Source organism: Rousettus aegyptiacus, unplaced genomic scaffold, assembly GCF_014176215.1.
Source record: "Rousettus aegyptiacus isolate mRouAeg1 unplaced genomic scaffold, mRouAeg1.p scaffold_m13_p_7, whole genome shotgun sequence".
Taxonomy (NCBI): Eukaryota; Metazoa; Chordata; class Mammalia; order Chiroptera; family Pteropodidae; genus Rousettus; species Rousettus aegyptiacus.
The window spans coordinates 14,203,734-14,224,499 of NW_023416310.1; the positions used below are offsets into that span (position 1 = coordinate 14,203,734).

Sequence of the window (20,766 nt, forward strand, 5' to 3'; positions counted from 1 at the left end):
GCCCTATGTCTTGGGGGGGGGGGCAGTGGGCACCCAGAGAATCCAGCTTGTTACCTCCGGAAGCTCTTCTCCCCCGGTGGCCGGGAGCTGGGGCGGGAGGTGGGGAGCAGCCCATCTGTCTCCTGGCTTTCCTTCTCTTCCTCTTGAAGGGACTCATCCCCCAGGAAGTCCCCATCGTCCCAGGAGCCCACGGTGCCATCTGTGGCCTGATACCGGACCTCCACACACAGGCTGGTCTGGAGGGAGAGAGACAGGTTGGTGAGCAGCTGGGACTGCAGTAGCAATCATAATCCCACACAGTCCTCTGCTTTGTGATGTCTGCAAAGTGCTTTGCCACCCTTGACTCATTGGAGGAAGGCAAGCTGGGTATTATGCTCCCTCAACTCTCTTATTTTGCAGATGAGAAAACAGGCTCAGACAGATGGACGTACACAGACTCAGTCAACTTAACGGCTCTTATTTTGGGTTCTGTTCCTCCAAGGTGGGGACCTGCCTTGGACAGCTGAGCCTGGACTAGGGGCGGACTCTCTGAGTCCTCTGTATACATAATCGAGAGTATCATTCAGTGTCCACAGTGGGTATGTCATGCCCTCTCCCTCAGAGCCAGGGTTGCCTGCAGAGATGAGGGATGGAATGCTCCTGAAATCGGCTGACCCCCTCACTCCTGATGTTTGTTGGAGAGGTGATGACCTGAGCTGAGGGTGCCCTTCAAGAGAGGAGCCCAGGCCCTGGGCGCCTTCCAAAGACGTGGGGTCAGCACTTCTTCCTGCTCATCCAACACCCACCCTTCTACCCTGGAAATGAAGGGACCTGGGGGCACCCTGGGATTTTTCCTCATGGAAAGTGAAGCCCCAAGCCTGGGCCCAGGCTGGGCACTTAAGAATACTGACAGGGCTCCTCACTCTATGTCCTTGGGCCACTTACCTCCTTTTGGCTCTCATCTCTCCCCAGTGTGCAGGGAAAACTCATTCTAGTCACTTCCTCAATTCACACAGGTACTGAGAGTGCCCCCCCCCACACTCACACTTGCCCTTCCTTCCAGGTCTGGGGGGTGACTTGCTTTTGAGACCCACACGGCCCACCTTCGCTAAGTGGGTGGACCTCTGAAGGCCCAGGCTCAGATTTCCCAAGGGAAGGAAAAGGTGCACGCATGTCTGAACATTGTGCTAACATTCATCTGATCTCGACACTTTAACAGAGAGGTTAAATTACTCGCTCAAAGTCACACAGCCAGGAAGTGCTGGAGCTGGGATTCGAGCTTAGCCTGCCTGCCTTCAAGGCTCACATCCTTCCCACTGAACCAATGTGGCCCCTTTGCTGTGACCAAGTATGTTGTGGTGGGAAAATGGCGGCCTAGAGTTGGAAGCCTGGGGTCCTGGTGCTCGCTCTGCTGTTGGCCAGCTATCTGACCTTGACCAAACCCATTCTCCATCCAGGATGCCAGGGTTCCATCCGTACGATGGATAGCGAGTGGGCGGTAGGTGGGCTAGATGACCTGTAAGTCCTTTTTCCTCAGCTGAATCCCTAGTTTGATTCTAGAAATACAGAGCATGGGTTGGCAGGCTATTCTTTGCCCACTTCCCAAGTTCTCTCTCACCTCACTTCCCACACTCTTCCTCCGGGCATCTAGTTCTCTTCCAAGTCCTCTGTTCACACTGGTGTGTAGCTTGCTCTGCATCGCCTCTCCCCTCACTGGGGTGACTGAGACCCCAGCGCCCTGACTTCAAGAAGCTCCCCCACCCCCTGCCTGTACCTACTTACCCATGGAAAGAACTACCTGGCTGGGGCTAAGCTGAGAAGCCTCAAATGCTCTCCTTGTTCTCAGTGAGGAAATGTCTTGAGACATCAAGGCATCATGGGAATTTCTGTCCTGCCCTTGACACTCCTCAGAGAGGATTCCTTCCATTCTGGCTCCCTGTGGCCTCAATCTTGCCTTCTGAGGCTATTCTGCTGGCTACTATATAAGGCCAGATGCAGAACTCTGGTGGGGGAACCATGGTATAGTTCCATGTTACACTGGGTAAAACCGAGGTCGGGGAACAGTAGCTCACTATTATTTTACATATTTATCGAGCACTTACTATGGCCTTAACTATTCTAAGCACTTCCCGTGCATTCTTTTAATCCCGCGAAGTAAATACTATAATTTTGCTGACTTTGCAGATGACATGTAACCTGCCCAAGTCACATAATTAGTAAGTAGCCTAATTAAGGTTCGCACCCAGGAGCCATGCTTCTCACCACTGTGCCAAACCGCCCATGAAGGGACACGAATGAGCCCCAGGGGACAGATGCGTCAGAGCAGAGCTGGAGTCTGGGCGCCCAGATTGGTTTATTTCCTCTCTCTGCTAGAACGTGTTTTAAATGCCCACAGACTGTGCATTCTTAGAGCATGTGCGCTCTTATTCAAAGTGCTGGGATGCCGTGTGATGAACGGAATAGAAAGTGAGGTCCCTGCCCTCACAGAACGGCTAGTCTTCAAGAGGAGCCGAGACAGGTGTGCAGAGTGAAGGCCATGCCTGGAGCGGGCAGCAGGGCTCAGCCTGCCCTTGGGATGACTGGAGAACTCTTCAGTGAGTCCATATGGGGTCTTCGGTGGAGAAGGGAGGGCATCTCCCGTTGCCCTTCTCGAGCCCTCTCACTGCAAGAAGGACTGCGATGTCCACCTTGGGACAGCGGACCCTGCCGTGCCCGAAGGGCTCTGGCTGCAGCGACCAGGCAGAGGGCCTCTGGCAGAGTCTGACTTGAGTCGCCTCCTCCAGCCTCATCTCTCCATTTCTGATGAGCATCCCCCAGATCACACGGTGGGTAGGGGAAGGGAGGTGAAGCAGACCCCCAAGTGACCCCACAATAGGCAAGTCCAGGGACTCTCTGGGGCACACCCACCTTGATGATAGCATTATTGTCATCAATCAGTGTGTCAGTCACCTCCACATGGTTCTCCTCCACCACCTTCTGCAGCACCATGCGGAAGGTCCCAATGAGCCTGTGAATGGCAGGGGGACATCGTGGAGTCAGACAAAGAGGCCAGAGTGAGGAGTCCAGGAGTCTGTGAGTGGCTGGGAAGGAGGTGAATGAGCTGAAGAGAGGGAGGATTTGCTCAGGCTCCAGGCTGGGGTGGGAGTAGGTGGCCCCGAAGCCAGGTGGCATGTCCAAGAGCGTACATGACCCCTAACAACTAGGAGTTTGACTTGAGGGCAGTGAGCACCAATTGGGGGAAATGTTCAGACTGGGGAACAGGACGATAGTGGAGCCTTTTGCTTCTCAGGTATGTGGATTGGGGTTCAGCTGAGCCCCTAAAGAGCAGAATAGAGGCTGTTGGGCAGGACCAGAGGTTCCTGGACACACCAGTAGCTCCTCCCGCTCCCACATCCCTAACCATGATCAAGGTCTCTACCCCACACTGACTCATTCTTCCATTCTGTTTTCTGTTTGAGGGCGCAGAACTATCTGATCGCAGGATCCTCATAGTCCCAGCTGCATGGCAAGGGAGAGGCAGTGCAGTGCTGTGGAGAGCGGTCTTAAAGTTACACTCAGACTTGAACCCAGCCCTGACACTTACCAGCAAGTCACCTGCTTCTCAGGTGATTTGCTTATGCTCTCTGAGTTCCAGATATCCCCCAAGAGGAGCTAAGAACCCCTACTTGACAGTCGTTGTTTATGGGACTAACAGATCCTCTGTGCCAAGTTCTTATCAGAATGCCTAGCAAATAGTCAGTACCCTAACAGCAGTCCGGATGTTATTGAGGGGGTGCCCAATACCGTGAGCCTCTTTAGGGCAGGGACTGTTTCTTCTTTGATATTTTGTTTGATGTTTCTGGCACACAAAAGATCTCGATACCTGCTGGCTGAATTAATGAACAACGGTGGGTGCCCCATGAATGCTGACCGAGTTGACTTGAACCCCATTCCACCCTGTGGTTTGAAGGTCGTTGCTCCAGAGAGAACAGGGATTCAGAGAGATGTTCTCACAGGGTGACACCACATGGGGTAAATTAAAACACACACACCATTTCTGACTAACGGGGCAGAAGCTGAGGGGGACAGCCACAGTGCGTGAGCACTGGAGGGACTCGGGGCCCTCTCACGCTGTCCTTCATTTATGGAGAAGGAAGACGAGGCCGAGAAAACAGGCTGAGACACAGCTAATTAATGGCAAATTCAGGTGAGATGAGGTGTCAGGTGAATTATGACGTTAACAGACATGTTTGATCTCAGACCATCCTGAGTGCCATAAAGGATAAACATTGTTTTGTTTTGTTTTGTTTTGTTTTTTTAAAAAGCCTCACATCTGTGTGTGTGTGGGGGGGGGGGTGGCGGGGTGGAGTGGCAGGAGCAGGCATATTGGATGAATAGGAAAGGCTTCCTGCAGGAGCCTCACCTGCCAGCCCACCCTCCCTACCTGAGGGCAGAACCGCTCACAGCATTCCTCTACTCCACAGCCTGAGTAGGCTTCTAGGAGCTTCTCAGACCTGGCCCTTCTTCAGCCTCACCTCTTTTGGTTCTAAATCAGTGGTTCTCAAACATCAGCACAAACAGAATCATCTGGAAGGCCCGTTAAAACACAAATGATGGGGACCCACCCACCCCAGTTGCACTGGCAAATGTTTAATGACTGGCTAGGGGAGGGGAAGGGCAGACCTGACCGGAAGCTTCTGTGACTTCCACGTGGTCCTCCTACCTCCATGGCCAATTTCAGGATACCCGTGTTAAGTCATTGAACTCAGAACTGGGAGTGACTTGTAGCATCTTCCCTCTGAAGCTGGTAGGATCCAGCTCCAGCCCACCACTGGCCCAGCTCCGGGGAGTCTGATCCAGGGTGGGGCCTGAGGAAGTGTTTCTGACACGTTTCCTGGTGATGCTGGTGATGCTGGCCCGGGAGCACACTCAGAATCCTCTGTTCTGCCACTGCCCTTTGCCAGCTGGAACTCTGGCCTGCTTTAGTTTCTACTCGGAGCCACTGAGCACCTGCTGGGTGCTGGGTGCTTGGGAACATGGGGACATCTTTCTCTAGATGTCCTAAGAGGCCTAGGAAGGAAGGCCTGAGCAGATAAGCAGAGATGCTGCAATGCGACAAGACACCCCCAGGGGGCAGGATGGGGCTATTTCCCCCACTTACCTCCTCACCCCTGCAAGTGCTCAGAGAAACCTCCAGCGCCTTCCAGGCTTAAAAGTCAGAGTAAAGATCTCTGGACTTGAGAGGGGCCTGAGAGGGGAGCTCGTCCAGCATTCCATGAAAAAGGGGTCCCTTACACATCCTGCCTAATGCCTTGTGATGGGATCCCGCTACCCCATTGCTCCTCTTACTGCTCGTCCATTTTGCCACTGCTTAAGCCACACAGTAAGCTGTCTGCCTCTGAAAAATCCCCGACTCCTCACACCCTGACCCATGTCCCATCCACATAAGGACTGAACGCCATCCCTAAGAGGAGGCAGTGTAGACAGTGGAAAGAGCCTGGGCTCTGGAGTCAGACAGAGGTAGGTTCACCTGGCAGGGTCTAAGGGGGATTCTGTTACCTGGCGGCTGTGTGACTTTGGCTAGTTCTCCAACCTCTCTGAACTTGGTTTTTTACCCCCATCTCCCCAAAGGAGGTGATGCCACCGGATTCAGTGTGCGGTGGCGAGAACACTGGACTGAAACACCAAGGTATTCAGGTGTCGGCTGTGTGGAGGGCCGAGGCAAGGCTGTCTCCTTTACAGGATGGGCTCCAGGTGCAGATGCTTAGCTTCACAGAGCTGAGGCCCAGCTGAGGCCCAGAGGGTGGGGCTGGAACCTTGGGAGCGGCTTGGCCAGAGGAATCAGCTTGTCACTCCCCTGTGTGATGGCTTGGGGGCTTTCACATCTAATGGTTCCCCCCAACCTCCCAAATAGAAATGAAAAATAGTATTCTTTGAAGTAGACAATTGATATACCTTAGTCTTGTGTAAAATAGGAAGATTTTTATTTTGTTATAAAATTTGTATAAAACTTTGCTTTCTCTACAGGTCTATAATGTACTATCTAAGCAAAAACAGTGCTTGCTATGAAAATAAGCTTCAGAACAAGTGCTATAATGCTGCTTCCAACATTATGCTGCCCCTCAGCCACCTCTGTGGACAGGAAGGAAGCCCTGGCTCTGGAGTGCGTGATGACTCCCCAACCAACCCCTCCCACCCCTGCCGCTCTCTGCAAACTCAGTGGGGTCTGCCTACTGCTCCTGCGTCTCTGGGTGGGTCAGCATGGAGCGGCCGTCCAGGGCCACTGAGGAGGGATGGCTCACATGCCCCTTGGACAGCGGGGTCCTTCCCTGGAAATGGAGGTACTAGGCCCTTCGTTCTGGGGAAGGAGGTTTGGCCCTGCCCTGAGGCTACTGTGTGACCCTGGGTATGGGCTTCTTTGGGAGTCAGTTTCCCCCAGGCAATTAGGTGAAGATGTTGGAACCTAATCCACTGTCTTCTGACAATCTTCCTCATGCGGCCCATTCAGATTACTCATTGAAAAGAGACAGTACTCCCCATGGGGCCCACAGCCACCCAGGAGGCTGTGCTGGCCCCCAAGGAAGATTCCCAGGTGATTAGCTACCAGGGAGGGGGCCTCGGGCACAGACCAGCCACAGAATGACCACAATAGAGCTGCAGCCAGGCACCAGGACCTGTCAATAATTCATTGCTTTCCCCTGGGAGCCGGTGTCAAGTGCCCAAAGGGGCTAGGCCCCCACTGCTCTCCTGGCTCCTGAATTATTCAGGAGCCCCAGGAGACCGGCACCTGAGTCAGGCCCTCCCCCATCAAGGGTCCTGGTCAGGCAGAAGGAGACTCATAAGATCCTCTGGGCCCAACACCTCGTCCTCAAAGGGAAGTGCTGAAGGAGGGCCTGGTTCAGAGCAGACCTGAGGATCTCCTAGTCTCTGATGAGGACGCTTTCTTCCCCCACATCAAATTTCCTCCTCCTCCCAGCGATCCCCGGAACCATGGGGTCAGGGGCCAGTTTCCAAGAAGCTCTCCACGCCCAGGACAAGTCCCTTTCTCTGAGACGGGTAGTGACGAGATTAGGCCCATAGGTCCCATTTCTCACACCAGCCTCCTTTACCTCAGTTTCCCCAAAAGCATCATCAGTCATGTGATTGGCTCTGTGCGTTCCTCTGGTTCCTCTGACGGCTACTCCTTCCCCCACCCCAGCTCTGACATTCTTCAGGCATCCTAGGAAGTGGCAGGGCCCCCTTTCACCAGGCGCAGCCACCCCCCACCCCTTGTGGGGTATCCCGCCTTCTCTTGGGTGGAGGCAGGGAGGGCAGGGAGAGGGAAAGAAGAGAATTAGAATAAGACACCCCTCTGTCTGTCTCCCTCTTGTTGGCATTTTAGAACAAGTAATTATAGCCTTAAACGTCGGCATATCCATTGTTACGATAGTCAGTTTCCCAAACAATTTACCAAATACTTCTGATTTGTTTATAGCAGGAGTTTTGATGTTTTCAAAGGTTTCTAGCATTTCCATGGTTGGCCCAGCAGTTTATATCGTAAACGATTTCCCAGTCCTTCCCATTCTTGGCTTCCACCATAACTGCTCACATACCCTGGTTTCTTGGAGTTTGAGGATTAAGAAGGGGCTCTATTATCGACTCGTGTGGCCTCAGTATCCTCTCTGAGGCTCAGTTTCCCCATCTGCATAGCGAGGATTGCACCGGCTGAGCTCTGAGGCTCCTGGATGTTCTGCCGCCTACCCATGGGTCCCCACTGGGGTGCCCGGATGCCCTTCCTGTCCCTCAGCTTTTGATTCTGCTTTTTCCTCCGCGTCTACATTGTTGTGTACATGGGCCCTTCTCCTGTTCCTATTTCTCCTGTCCTCACAGGTCACCTGACCTCTCACCTCAGGCAAGAAGGCCATGCTTCATTTTGGGGGCCCCAGTGAGTGTCTCATGAACCTTTCTTGTGGGTTCCAGAGACAGCTAGCTGCCTGAATGGTGTGACATCCTGAGAGGCCAAGTAGGAAGGCCCCTTTGCCTTAATCACCTTCACAGTGTCCCTGCCAGCAGGCCTGAAATGCCCACACCCCATACTCAACTCAGATCTGCAGGTTCCCAAGGAAAACCACAGAATCCGGGCAGCGCCCCCTGGTTCAGCCCTTTCTGATTCAGAAACCCCTCGAAAACGTCGTGGCCCGCTCTCTGCCAACCCTCCCCCATCACAGCTGTCTTCCCACAATGCAGCCTGGTCCTGGTCCTGCTTCCAGAAACACATCTCTTTCCTCTTCCTCATGGCAGAAAACCTTCTTAGGGGACAGGCACGGTGCCTTAAACCAGGTTCTTAGTTCCTCCGGTGTCTAGCACAGAGTCTGCCTGGTACAGAGTATTTGCTTAGTAAATGTTTGACGAGTGACTGAAAGACTGGCAGGATAGATGGATGGATGGATGGATGGATGGATGGATAACATGTCCTCTGTGACTTTCTCCTCCAGGCTCTCATTCCCTTGTTATAAAATAAGATTTAGTCCCTTCCCCCCGGCGTCCACAAGCCGGTGCCTACTGGTATTGTCTCTAACTGGCATGAGAACAGTGGAAGCTTGGCTCCTGCTCTGATCCTTCTGCTTCTGTGAATACCACCTAGCATCAAGCCAGCTTTCCTCTTGCTCGTAGTCTCTCCTAGGGCTGCATTGTACCGAGCTCTCAGGGAATAAGACCCCTGCGCCTTTTCGGACATGCTGCTGTGCAGGCGCGATGCCCTCCAGCTTGTATGAGCGCAACTGGGTTTTGAACCCAAGGTAGAAATTGACATGTATGATATTTCGTCACCATTCCAGGCTGTTCGAATCATTCTGAATTCTGCTTGTCGCCCACAGAGAGGGCTGGGAACTACCTCTAGCGGTGACAGTGCTCACGTGGGAGCTGCCCTTCGTCGCAGAGTCTAAGCTCCGTGAGTATAGATGGCTCACAGTCAGCGCCTGGTTCTGTGCCTGACGCATATTAGGCGCTTAGTAAACACACGGGGAATGAGTTAATGAACAGACATCTGTCTCACTTAATTCTCACAGCTTACCCTTGAGGTAAACACTTATCCTTTTTCCAGGTAAGTATACTGAATTCGAAGAGGTTATGTAACTTGTCCAGGGTCACACGGTAGATGGCTGGGCTGGGACCTGAGATCAAGCTTGCCTGACTCCCGAATTCATCATGCCAAACTTCCCCAGAGCTCTTGTCAGCCGCAGGTGTGACAGGGTTGCCCTCAAGGCTATAGATGGAGGATGTCATCAGCCATTATGTTAGCTTCTCTAATGGGTAACTGTTGTCCAGCCTGCTGTAAAGGGAAGGCTTAAAAAAGGGGACAGGAAGCTGCGATGGGACTGGGGAGAGAAGGAGGAGAGTGGGGTATGCTTGGCCGACAATGCTTGAGAGGGCTGGGGGACTTCGAGGATGACAGGAGGAAGCAGGTGGGAGGGTCTTTGAAGGTCTACCCCAGGGCAAGTTACAGGTGCGGGTCTCCTTTTGAACCCAAAGGAGAGGGCAGCTCGAGGAGCAAGGCTGGCCCCCAGGCCCTCCGCCCCGCCTCTCTGCCCCTACCCCGTGCTTACTTGTTGCTGAAGACTTTGCTATAGTTGAAGATCTGAATCTCAAGCATCTCGTTGTTGTCGATGCTGCTGGCCACTGGCCACCGGAAGGTCTGGGGAGAGAGGGACAGCTGTGGTCTTGGGTGGAAATGACAGGAAGGGGTGTGGGGACTGGGAGGGGATCCCTGGTAAGATGCCCCCTCACGTCACCCCAGGGCTGCCCAGTGACAAAGTTCAGACCGGGAGCCTCATTGAATTCTGACTACCACCTGGTGGCAAGGGTGGTGTGGCTCATTCTTCTTTCAAAGATGGCGCTGGGAGGGTTTTGGTGACCTGCCCAAGGTCATATGGCAAGTATGAGAACCTAACACTGACCGGGACTTCGGACTCTCAGCCCAGTGCCCTTTCCACTGCCTCCCAACTGCTGGGCTGAACTCGAGAGTAGGTAGTGCAACCCGGAGCCAATCCCGGGCAACAGCAAGCGCCGTGTGCTGTGCGCTTGGTTTTGGCTGTGTCGTTCTGAATCAGAATCATTCTGACCTGTCCAAGCTCTGCCTGGAGCGTGAGGTGTGTGCTTTCAGGTCAAACCACCCTTCACACTAGCAATGTGAACCTTGGGGACAGATTTTAGCTGTTTACCTGTATTAGGGTCAGGACCTCAGAGGAGGGATAGCCTGTCTCTAACTCGCTGTTTCTAGATTAACCCTCACCACTTCTATCCTGGCTTCATTACTAAATCAATAACAATGATGAACAGGAAGTTGAGTGGAATTTTTCCCGATGCCCTAGAAGTGGCAGTGAAGGCCCAAAACAGAGGCCAAAATGTCCTACGGACCCATCCTCTAAAGAGAGCTTTAAAAAAGCAGAGCCAGGCACCTCCCTCAGGGCTTCCTTAAAGGCCTGCCACCCCCAGCCATCGCCCAGCCCTCCTCCTCCCTAGGACGTGAAAGAAGACAGGAAGGGAAAGGTAGAAAGAGTAGCCTCCTGCACGGGGTGTTTTGGTGGCTCAGAGAGGTTGAAGCACCCGCAGGAAGAGGAACCTGGCATGCAAGTTCCCAGCGACATCTGCCCAGGCAGTGGACTGACTGGTCTGTCCCCTGAGCCTCTCGGGAGACCCACAGAGCACCGCAGGGCCAGGGAGGCAGCCAGGAAGGAGCCTGGTGTGCCACCGTTGGGTGCCAATAGGTGGTTTACATTCTGTGGGCCAAGTGGATGCTGTGAAGGGGGGTCTCTGATGCTCCACCCCAGGCTGCCTGCCAGGAGAGAGGTCCTCAGCTTGGATGAGGCTGCGACGTTACCCCTCTGGTGGCAGGAGCTGCGGTGGGGTGGAGCCAGGTCTCCTAGGTGGGGAATCAGTCCTGTGTGGCAGGTCACTCAGGTCTCCCACAGAGGCCACCCACACCATGTCCTATAAGACAGCCTGAGTTTGTAGGCCTGCCACGTTGACAGCTTCCAGAGCTAGCTGGAGCTCATCAGAGAGGTGGTCACACCACAAAGAAGGGTCACGTCCATGGCAGAGAGCAAGAATCAGACCATGCACCCCCACTCCCGGCTGGAGCGGGAGGAGATGTGGAGGGCCTGGGCCGGCATCCCTATCCCGCCCTGCGTCTTGAGCCACAAGCCTGAGAAAAGGGAGAAGACCAGGTATAAAGAGGATAACAGGTAGACTAGTCAGCCCTTCTGAACTCAACTTTAAATAACTGACAATGATCAGAAAGCCCTGAGGTCTGCTCAGACTGCCACTAAGGGATGGTGTTAAGGGGGATTTTGACCGCAGGTAGAAGGCAGTGACTTTCACATTTTGTTTCATTTTTATACCCCACCAAATTCAGATTGCTCAATAGGCTAGAAATAAATAATAATGATAGTAATGGTAACAATAGTTGCCATTTATAGAGAACTTTTCATCATGCAGGGGTCTGAATGCTTTAGATGCATTAATTCATTTAGTCTTTACTACAACCCAAGAGACGGATAAAGTGTTCTGTTTTATAGGCAGAGAAACCCACGCTCAGAGAAGTAACGTGATTCAGAGAACCTGGTTCTTAGTAGTTGAACAGGCCCTGGGGAGGCTTCTAAGAGCCAACCTTGCAACTGTGCCATATCAAAGCTGTGCTCCCTTCTCCCAGAATGGGGACTGGGGGATGGCGGCGGGCGGGGCACGAGGCCAGCCTGGAAGGTCACTCCTAGTGTGGGCAGGGCCTGTCTCAGGAAAATGGGCTTAATGTTCCCTTTCTTCAGGACTGGCCAAGTCCCAGGGAGGCCCCTGACACCACTGATGTTTCAGCTGGAGCAGGCAGGAGAGGGCGGAAGCAGCAGGGAAGGGAGAGGACCCAGGGGGGGCAGGGAGGGGGCTCTGGGCAGGGCCTTGGAGCAGGAGCAGCCTGGCCTGGCCCGCAGGCCTCGTTAAGCAGCTTCTGCTCCCGCCGTCTGGATGCTTCCGGCTCAGCCGAGTATGCAGTTTTCTTAATGAAGTTGCTTTACTGGGCTATAGGGAAATAAACCAGCTCACGAAAACCCGACCCATGTGCCATAGTGCTGAGCGGGAGAGGGCTAGGGGAGCCACCAAGATTTCGGTTTTCTTGGAATAAAGGGGGCAGGACTGTTTGATTCATCTGAAGGTCTGTGGGCGGGATTTTGGCTTTAGAAGGAGAGAGAGATTAAGAGAAAAAGGAAAAGACTGTGAAAATGGCACTAACAGGATGCAGGGAACAGTGACGTTACCTCGGTCCTCACAGGAACAGCTGAAGTCATTTCGAAGGAAAGGGACCCAGAGAAGGAAAGTGCTTGTGACTTTTGTTCGCTCATCACCAAGCACTGACTGACTTGCCTCGTGATGGGGGTGCAGTGTGTTGGGTCAAAGGGCCCGTAGGAATGAAATGTTGGTGGTCGTGGGCCAGTTTGCTGAGTGGAGAGGAGGAGGCCAGGGAGGGTTGGGGACGGGTGCCCCAGGGAGCCTTGCCTGGGATCCAACTCCAGAGGAAGCAGACCTGGGAATGGGGCTGAGCGAGGCCTTTCGGGGAATTTTTGCAGGAAGGAGTCTCAGGAGGAGAGCACAGGAGGAAGTAAATGCTGGAGCAGGGCTGAGCCCTTCCCAGAGAAAGGCAAGGCCCGAGTGAGTCTCGTGAGCTTCTTTTTTTAAAAAAATAATTTTGCTTTGGATAAAGTGTTTTTTTCCAGTTACAGTTGACATTCAAGTCCCATAAGCTTCGTTCCTCTCTGAAGGAGTATTCTTCCCTTTCCTCACGTTTCTGTCTCCTCATTTTCCACCCACACCACGCTTTTCCTTCGTTTCTCCATTTCCCTTCTCTCCTGTTTGCTCCTCACGTCCATTTTAATCTTATATTAGTTTCTCTCTCTGTCTCTCTCTCTCTGTTTTTTCTCTCTATCTCTATCTCTGTCTCTAACTCTCTGTCTCTCTATCTCTATCTCTCTTTCTCTTAGTGGTTCTCAAGCCTGTCCGCACATTAGAATCATTTCTAGAAGCTTTAGAAAATCTCCAGGCCTGACCTGCATTTGATTAGTGTGGACTGATTAAACCAGCATCCCTGTGCAGAGTCCAGGTGTGGTAAGAGCTCCCAGGTGATTCCCCGTGGGGCCAAGTTTGAGGACCACTGCTCAGGGGAAAGACCTTCCCGATGAAATCAAAGATCAGCTCCCTCCCATCCCCTACTTCTCCACCCTCTCCCACTGCAGGTTGGAACAGGTGGGGCTTTGCAACCTGTAACCAGCCTCCCAGCTCAAGGGAAGTGATTTAAAGATGGGACTCTGAACCCGGGGGTCTCTTTGCCACTCCCGTTTGGCCTCCTTAGAAGCAGAGGCATGGGCTTCGGTTTGGTTTGAATTTTCCTTGGCTGTTTCCTCTGTTTTCCCCTCTCCTTTGTCTAAGGGGTCTCGGGGCCCCTGGGAGTGTGGAGCTGTGACCCAGTTTGTCAGCTCTAGGCTTGGCTGCAACCTGGCTGGTGCTGGCCAGGGCGGAAGAGTCCTTCGTCCTATCAACCTCAATGATCTAGGCCTCCTGGAGAGGTTTCCCTGATGCAGAGTAGAGAATGACCTGGATTATCCTGGCCTTGTAAACCAGGTCTGGAACCAATCTAAATCAGCAATACAATATCCTTAAAGGGACAGTCCTCTAGGTTTTTTGGGGGTGGGGTAGAGGGAGACATCTTAGGGTGTGTTGCAAAGCTTTAGGGTACAATGGAAAACCCAAGACTCAAATTGGGTTCATTCTTTTGTTCATTCTTTCACTTGGCAATATTCCCTGAGCCCTGTGCTGGGTGCCAAGCCAATGATGAGCCAGCAGGTACATTCCTGGCCCCACAGAGCTCACAGCCCAGGTAACAGCAAAGTGAGCAGATGAGATCAGGTCTCCTTGATCCTCTAATCACCAGGCTGGTGACTTCCTTCTTTGGGCTCTAAAGGCCCATTGTCCATCTTTGTTCTGGGTCCATCTCCCCGCCCCCCTGGACTGAGCCCCTTGAGTGCAAGACTAAGCCTTGTCCTCTTTGCCAAGTGGCCATAGGCTCTGGAGTCAGATGGGCTTGGGTTCAAATACTGGCACGCCTACTTTCCACCCGAGATGATACCAGCCCACTGAGTTGCCATAAGTTATAGTGCTGTGTAGAACTCTCAGCCCATCCTGCCACACGCTAAATGCTCAGCAAATAGCAGCTGGTCTTCTTACTAGTCCCATAGGTAGTATTGTTATTCTGGCCTCTCCTCTGGGGTGTGGGCCACATGGGGCCTGGCCGAGAGCCAAACCAATATGACTTGAGGTGGGTCTGGTGTGGCCATTCCACTTCCCCCAGGGCAGGAGTTTTTGCTGGCTGCTGGCCTGGCACCAAGCCTCTCTCTCTCTCTCTCTCTCTCTCTCTCATTCTCGCTCTCGTTCTCTCGCTCTCTCTCTCTTCTCTGGAGTTGTGGGTTAAATGCAGGATCTCAGGTTCCAGCCTCTGGGAAAGGAGACACCTCGTCCAGGCCTGTTTCCACTCGCTGTCCAGAGCATTGTCTTTCTTCCATTGCCTCCTCGTCCCCGCTCGGGTTCCTCAGCCCAGCCTGCAGCAGCCCCTCTTATCCTTCCTTGTCTGAGCAGAGGAGGGAGAGCCATTTGTTTTCTTGTCTTTTATTTCATTTTTTCCCAGCTGCGAAACAGTCCTGCAAGGCAGGCAGAGCAAGGAGTATATCCCCCATTTTACCAAAAGGGAATCTGAGGCTCGGAGAGACTGGGTGGCCAGCCCAAAGGCACAGAAGACTCTAGCCCAGGTCTCATGACCCCCAGGCTAGTGTGTTTTGTACCTCACTGAGCTGGTTTCCAAAAGGCCCTAGATACAGTAAGGCTGAGAAAAGAGACTTTCTGGAAAGAGGCCTTCGAAGGTTTTGCAAGGGCAGCTGAGGTTACTTTTTCAAGCTTGCTCTGGACCAACTGACAGGAAGTTTCCTTCAAGGGCCAGCAAGGGAAGTTTGGGACTTGTCCGCCCCCAGATTCTGTGGAGACAGGTGTAAGCATGGGTGTAATTCCAGGCTTTCTTTGGCAAGACCCAGGCAGGGGGCGTGGAGAGACCCCAGCAAGGTCCTGCGGGGGCGGTGAGGGTCAGGCCCGGGAGCAGCTTTCTACTGCTGAACCCGGAGAGCGCTTAGAATTCAATCTAAGCCCAAACTTAGAAACCTGGCTTTGCTATACTTACAGCTCTGTCACCTTGGGAAGGAAACATGTTCCGAGCCCAGGTTCCATCCCCTATAGGCTGCTGTGGAGATTGGATGGAAGGGGACTTGCTCAGGAAGCAGCACAGTGTCATGATCTTCCGATGGGGCTGCTGGGGGGAGGGGGTGGGTAGGACCCGCAGGTCTCGCTAGTGTGGGAGGGCCTGAGCACCACAAATCATTTAGCAGCCTTGCCCCCATTCCACTAAGTGCCAGTGGGTTCCCCATTGTGACAACCAAAACTTCCTGTCCACTCATGGGCTGGTAGAATTTTCCCCAGGTGAGAACCCTCCTCCCTCTCTCAGGGCTGCTGTCTGACATGGCTGTGTGCTTTTGCTTATAACTCCCTGGCTTCTCGCCTCCTCCATCTCTCCGCACTGACCTGGGGCTCCCCCATGCCCAAGTGCCTGCTCACATCCTCCTGTGCTGTTGAGCCTGCTTTTTCCTCTGGGGTATCTTTAGCCCAAGGCGTGGCACACATCAGGTGCTCAGAATGTGGTCCCGTGCTTGGGGGCAGCAGGAACTGATTCCACCTGCCCTGGGCTGGGTAGTGTTGGGAAGAGGAAAGACACGGTGATTAACTTTGAATGTCATGTATACCTGTGGCTCAGGTGTCCCAGGGTGCAGTTAATGGAAAGGAGTGGAGGTACTTTTGAAATGAGCATCAGGTTGCTTGAGGCCTGGACATGTCCCCTAGGAGTCTTGGTGAGAAGGAGGGAGTCAGATGTTTTGCCTGGGCAAGTTGGAGCAGAGGCCCAGGGAGGCAGGACTGTGAGAGACTGGGCCGGGCTGTCCACATCTTCATCTAACCAGCCCCTGCCTCTCGGGGCCCTGACTGAGGAAATAAGCAGAGGAAGGGAATGGGCAGATTCTGTACTGAGGTAAGACTGAGGCCAAGACAGCTGGCTTAGAATCCAGCGATGGTTCACTGTCACGATAATCCCTCATTTTGTTCCTCATTTTACAATGGGACTTTATACCCATCGGCAGCTCCATTTGACAAAAGTGGTAAGTAAGGCTCAGAAACCGAGATAGAAATTCACACAGCCAGGAGAGGGACACGTCCAAAAAATAAGTCTCCTTGGAGAGGGCATAGCCTAGGGGACGTGAGGACCAATGGTCGCTCCTCTGTGTCTGCAGCTCTGGGCCTATGGACCACAACTGCACCAGTCGGGATGAGCCCAGGGTGAGGAGGAAATGGAGGTTCTGAGTGGCCCCCCAGTCTGATGGCTGCTCAGATAAATGCCAGCCTCTACGGGAACAGTCTGCCATGGAGCCCTTCCCAGCCCAAACAGAGCCAGATATAAGAGGCAAAATCTAGGAAAGAAGAAGTAAGCTATTCTGGGGGGGTCACAGCAGAGCTTCTTCTTTGTGCCAAGATGGTAACTTTAGACTATTGATTCTCATCCCCAAGTCAACCCTGGAGAAGCTACAGAAGCAAGAGGGAAATATGAATTCCAGGAAGTAAAAAACGAATGGACAAACAGACATGAGAAACCCAGGGAGACCAAAGGCTGTTTGGGCTGATACGTGTGTATGGAAGATGGAGGCCGCCCAGTTGGGCCGGGGTGAGCGGAGAGCTGGTCAGAGGAAGTCCTTATATGTTCTGCTCTTTCCTCTGCCTGGTATTACTTGGGGGCAATTGGTGCCTGTTCTTTAACTAAGGAAAACTGTGACGACAGCCCTGGTGGGATGAGGATTGATGGAAATAAGTGTCGATAGACGACCTGTTCCTACTTTCTCAGTGAACTCCCAAAGCTAGTTTCTTATAAATTCAGAACTGCCTTCTGTCAACCTTGTTTCTCTTTAAAGGCTCAGAGATGAGATCCTGACTCTGTTTCTCTGGTGATTAGGGCCCTCCCCGGTACTCATGCCCACCATATGACCCCTAGGGACCAACATAGCCAGCCTTCCATGCTTCCCCAATACTTGTTACAAGACAGAATAGCTCATACCAGCGGTACTTGAACAGGGTAATGTAAAGAGACACTTGGAGAGGACCCTCCTATAAAAGAAAGACAGCACACTAAACAGTATGTACCAACTGGAGCAGGATCATGAGAACAAATGGACCATAAAGAAATATATTAGCAATAAAAAAAGAACAGATTAGTAAATTTGGAAGATCAATTTGAAGAAGTCCCTCGGAAGACATCAGAAAAAGATTTATAGATAGTAAGTAAGTAAGTAAGTAAGTAAGTAAGTAAGTAAGTAAATAAATAAATAAATAAATAAAAATAAAAGCTAAGAAACGGCAGCTAGAAGTAGAAATACTGATATCTGATAATTGGAGTTGCAGAGGAGAGACCACTATAAAAACCGAATGGAAAGACTATTTTTAAAAAGTAATAGAGATAGAATTTTCTATAATAAATGAAAGATGAAAGGCTTTTGGTTTGAAAGGGCTCAGAAAATAGTGCATACCGGGAGAGATAAGGAAACCTACAATATATGCATTATACTAATTTAAGAGTATCAAAGATCAAAGAAATACACTTTTTTCCCCTCAGAGGGAAAGAAAAGGTCATCTATAGAGTTACAAGAATGATATTTTTGCAGTTGCGAAGGAGTTTTATATCTAGTGCAACTCTTATTCGAATGAGAAGAAATAAGAAAAATACTCTTAGATTTACGAAGCTTGTTACACAAAAGCGCAAATTAAAACGCTTTTGGAGGAAGGACTCACATGGGAAGAAAAACAATTCCAAGAGATGCTTTGAGAGCTATGAGAAGTAAAGGTGGTCAAATATCTTGGTAAAGACTATTGTTATCGTAAAAAAAAGAAAGAAAGAAAGAAAGAAAGAAAGAAAGAAAGAAAGAAAGAAAGAAAGAAAGAAAGAAAGAAAGAAAGAAAGCTAGAACCAATAAAAGAAAATGAGAACACACATCCATAAGGACCTTGAATTAAAATTCTAATCTAGATAATATCAGCCTGAGGGTGTGGGCTGAGGTAGGGAAGTCAAAAAGGTATGAGAGAATATTAAAGTACTTGTCATGTTAAGGGAAATTATAATTATTGTTTTGTTTAAGCTATTGATAGAGATACATAAACACGATAAGGGTAACTACCTTGAAAACAAAAATAGAATGTATCACTTTTCAACTAACAGAAAACCTGATCCATCCAATGGAGAGCTAGTAATGAGAAAAAAGCAAGTAAACAAAAAGTACAATAAGTGGAAATATAAATTAAGGTGGTGGAGGAAACAAGCCTTATAAATATAATTAAGATGGTGGTAGCAAAGATAATGCATATAAATAGTGAAACTACTTAATTAAAACACAAAGGCTCACATATAAGGTAAGGAAATAAAACCTAATAATGCATGCCCTAAGAAGGCACACTTAAATTTAAAAACACAGAAATATTAAAAATAAAAAGATAGAAAAAATACCAAGAAAATAAAAGGTTGAAAAAGATACATCGGGCGAATGAATCAAAATAAGCTGAGATAGCAATCTTAATATCTGACAAAATAGAAACTAATGAAAAAAAAATCATCATAAGAGACAAAAAAAGATATTAATTACTGGTAAAAGGAAAATAGACAAGAAAGTACAGTCATCCTGAGTATATAGGTAACTCTTAATTCAGTTTCAAAATACATCAAGCAATAACTGACAGAGCTGTAGGGAGATATAAATCAACAATTGTAGTAGTAGATTTTATTACAGTCATTTTTTTTGAAACTGATAAGCAGAGAAAAAGAAGCAGAAGATTGAATAATATAACTAATAAGCTTATGGAAAATAATATAAGCTTGAGCGTATATTGCACTATATATAGAAACCTACATGGAATATATTCCTTTTAAATAGAGGAAACATTTGTGACTGTGAATTAGGCCATAATAGAAGTCTCAACGAATTCCATAGGATCAATATCTTATTACTATGTTCTTTGATTGTAATGCAATAAAAATAGAAGTGAATAAAATAAGGAGCTGTAATGTCATATATATTTGGAAAATAAATAACATATTATTATATAACTCTTGGGTTTAAGAGGAAATCAGAAAGGAATGTTAGAAATATTTTAATAATAATGAAAACACTACATGTAAAATTTTATAAGATACAGGTAAAATTATAGCTTAAAATAAATTTATTAAGAAACAAGAAAAGTTAAAAATAACAGGTTTACTATTCAAAAAGTTGGGAAAAGAGTCACAGAACAAAAGAAAATAGAAGGGAAATAATTAAGGAAAGGGCAAAAATCAATGAAATGGAAAATAACAACAGGAAAGATGAATGAATCCAAAGCTGGTTCTTTATAAAGATAAACAGATCTTTAGCAGGACTGATGAAGAAAATCAGAGAGATTATATAAGAATGAAACATGGAAAAAAGAGAAGGAAATACCTATAGGCACAAAAAAAATTTTAAACATTTTTAAAACATTATATCAAATATATGCTAATAAATTTGAAAACCTAATGACATATAAAAATCCAAAATTGGTGCAAGAAAACATGGAGAAATTGAAAAGGAAGACAAAGGGCTTCCTTCCCCAAACTGTTCAGACTTAGATGTTTTTACATTTGATTTTTCTAAAATGTCAAGGAAAAGCAGATTCCTATCTTATGTGTGTTGTTCCCGAAAATTCTAAGCATTAATGAATTATAAAAGTTTTATGGACATAGCCGGAAGAATCCTAAATAAAAATATTAGCCAACTGAATTTACTATGTATTAAAAATAATATATTATGAATATACTAGAAGAGCAAATTATGATTGTCTCAAGTAATGCAGAAAAAGCTTTTGATACAGTTCAACAACATGTGAACTTTTTATAATAATGTTTTTATAATAAACACTCTTAAACTAGGAAGACAAGATCCTGTTACAATAATTATACTTAATGACAAAACTTAAATTCTTTTATTTCCTTTAATATGAAAAACACAGAAAGACTATCTACCATCTCCATTACTGTTTAACATAGAACTAGAGATCATAGCCAATACTCTATGGAAAGATAAAGAAGTTAAAAGGTCAGAATGGAAAGGAAGAGACAAAACACTTCTTTTTGTTGATAATATTATCACATACACAAGAAAAACAGAGTCCATAGACAACCTATTAAAACAAATAAGAAAGTTCAGCAAATTGCCAGATAAAAGAGAAACTTATAAAGTAAGGAAAGCATTTCTCTATGCCAGCAATAATAAACTAAATAATGCCATTAAAGGTACCATTCATGATCACAACCAAACTATAAAGCATCTATCAAATAATTAAAAATGCATAAGACTTCTATGTAGAAAAATTTAAAATCCTGGTAAAGGATGGTAGGTAATTTAATAGATGATTTAATATTATAAAAAATTGATGTCTTCCTAACTTAATTTTTAAATTCAGTGAAATTTAATCAAAATTCCAGCTGATTTTTGGAAGGATTTGATAAACTTCCTTTAAGATTTATCTGGAATGATAAAGTTCCACAAATAGGTCAACTTTAAAAAAGAGTAAAGATATTGAGACATACAAAAAAGCCATATTAATTAATGCAATGTGGTAAAGTTCAAGAATAGACAAATAGGGATA

General features: G+C 48.8%; 1 protein-coding gene across 6 annotated transcripts in view; it reads right to left on the reverse strand.

The window, feature by feature from the left end:
• The window catches only part of OTOF (otoferlin), an 85,973-nt gene that overhangs the window by 49,088 nt on the left and 16,119 nt on the right, over positions 1–20,766 (reverse strand). For 5 of the 6 annotated variants that reach the window (XM_036224707.1, XM_036224704.1, XM_036224702.1 and 2 more), the window contains exons 3-5: positions 9,543–9,631; positions 2,887–2,986; positions 55–236 (exon numbers count right to left, since the gene is read on the reverse strand). In XM_036224707.1, coding sequence (XP_036080600.1) covers positions 55–236; positions 2,887–2,986; positions 9,543–9,631 — 371 coding nt within the window. The remainder of the gene's footprint in view (positions 1–54; positions 237–2,886; positions 2,987–9,542; positions 9,632–20,766) is intronic. The other variant, XM_036224706.1, reaches the window with a different exon arrangement.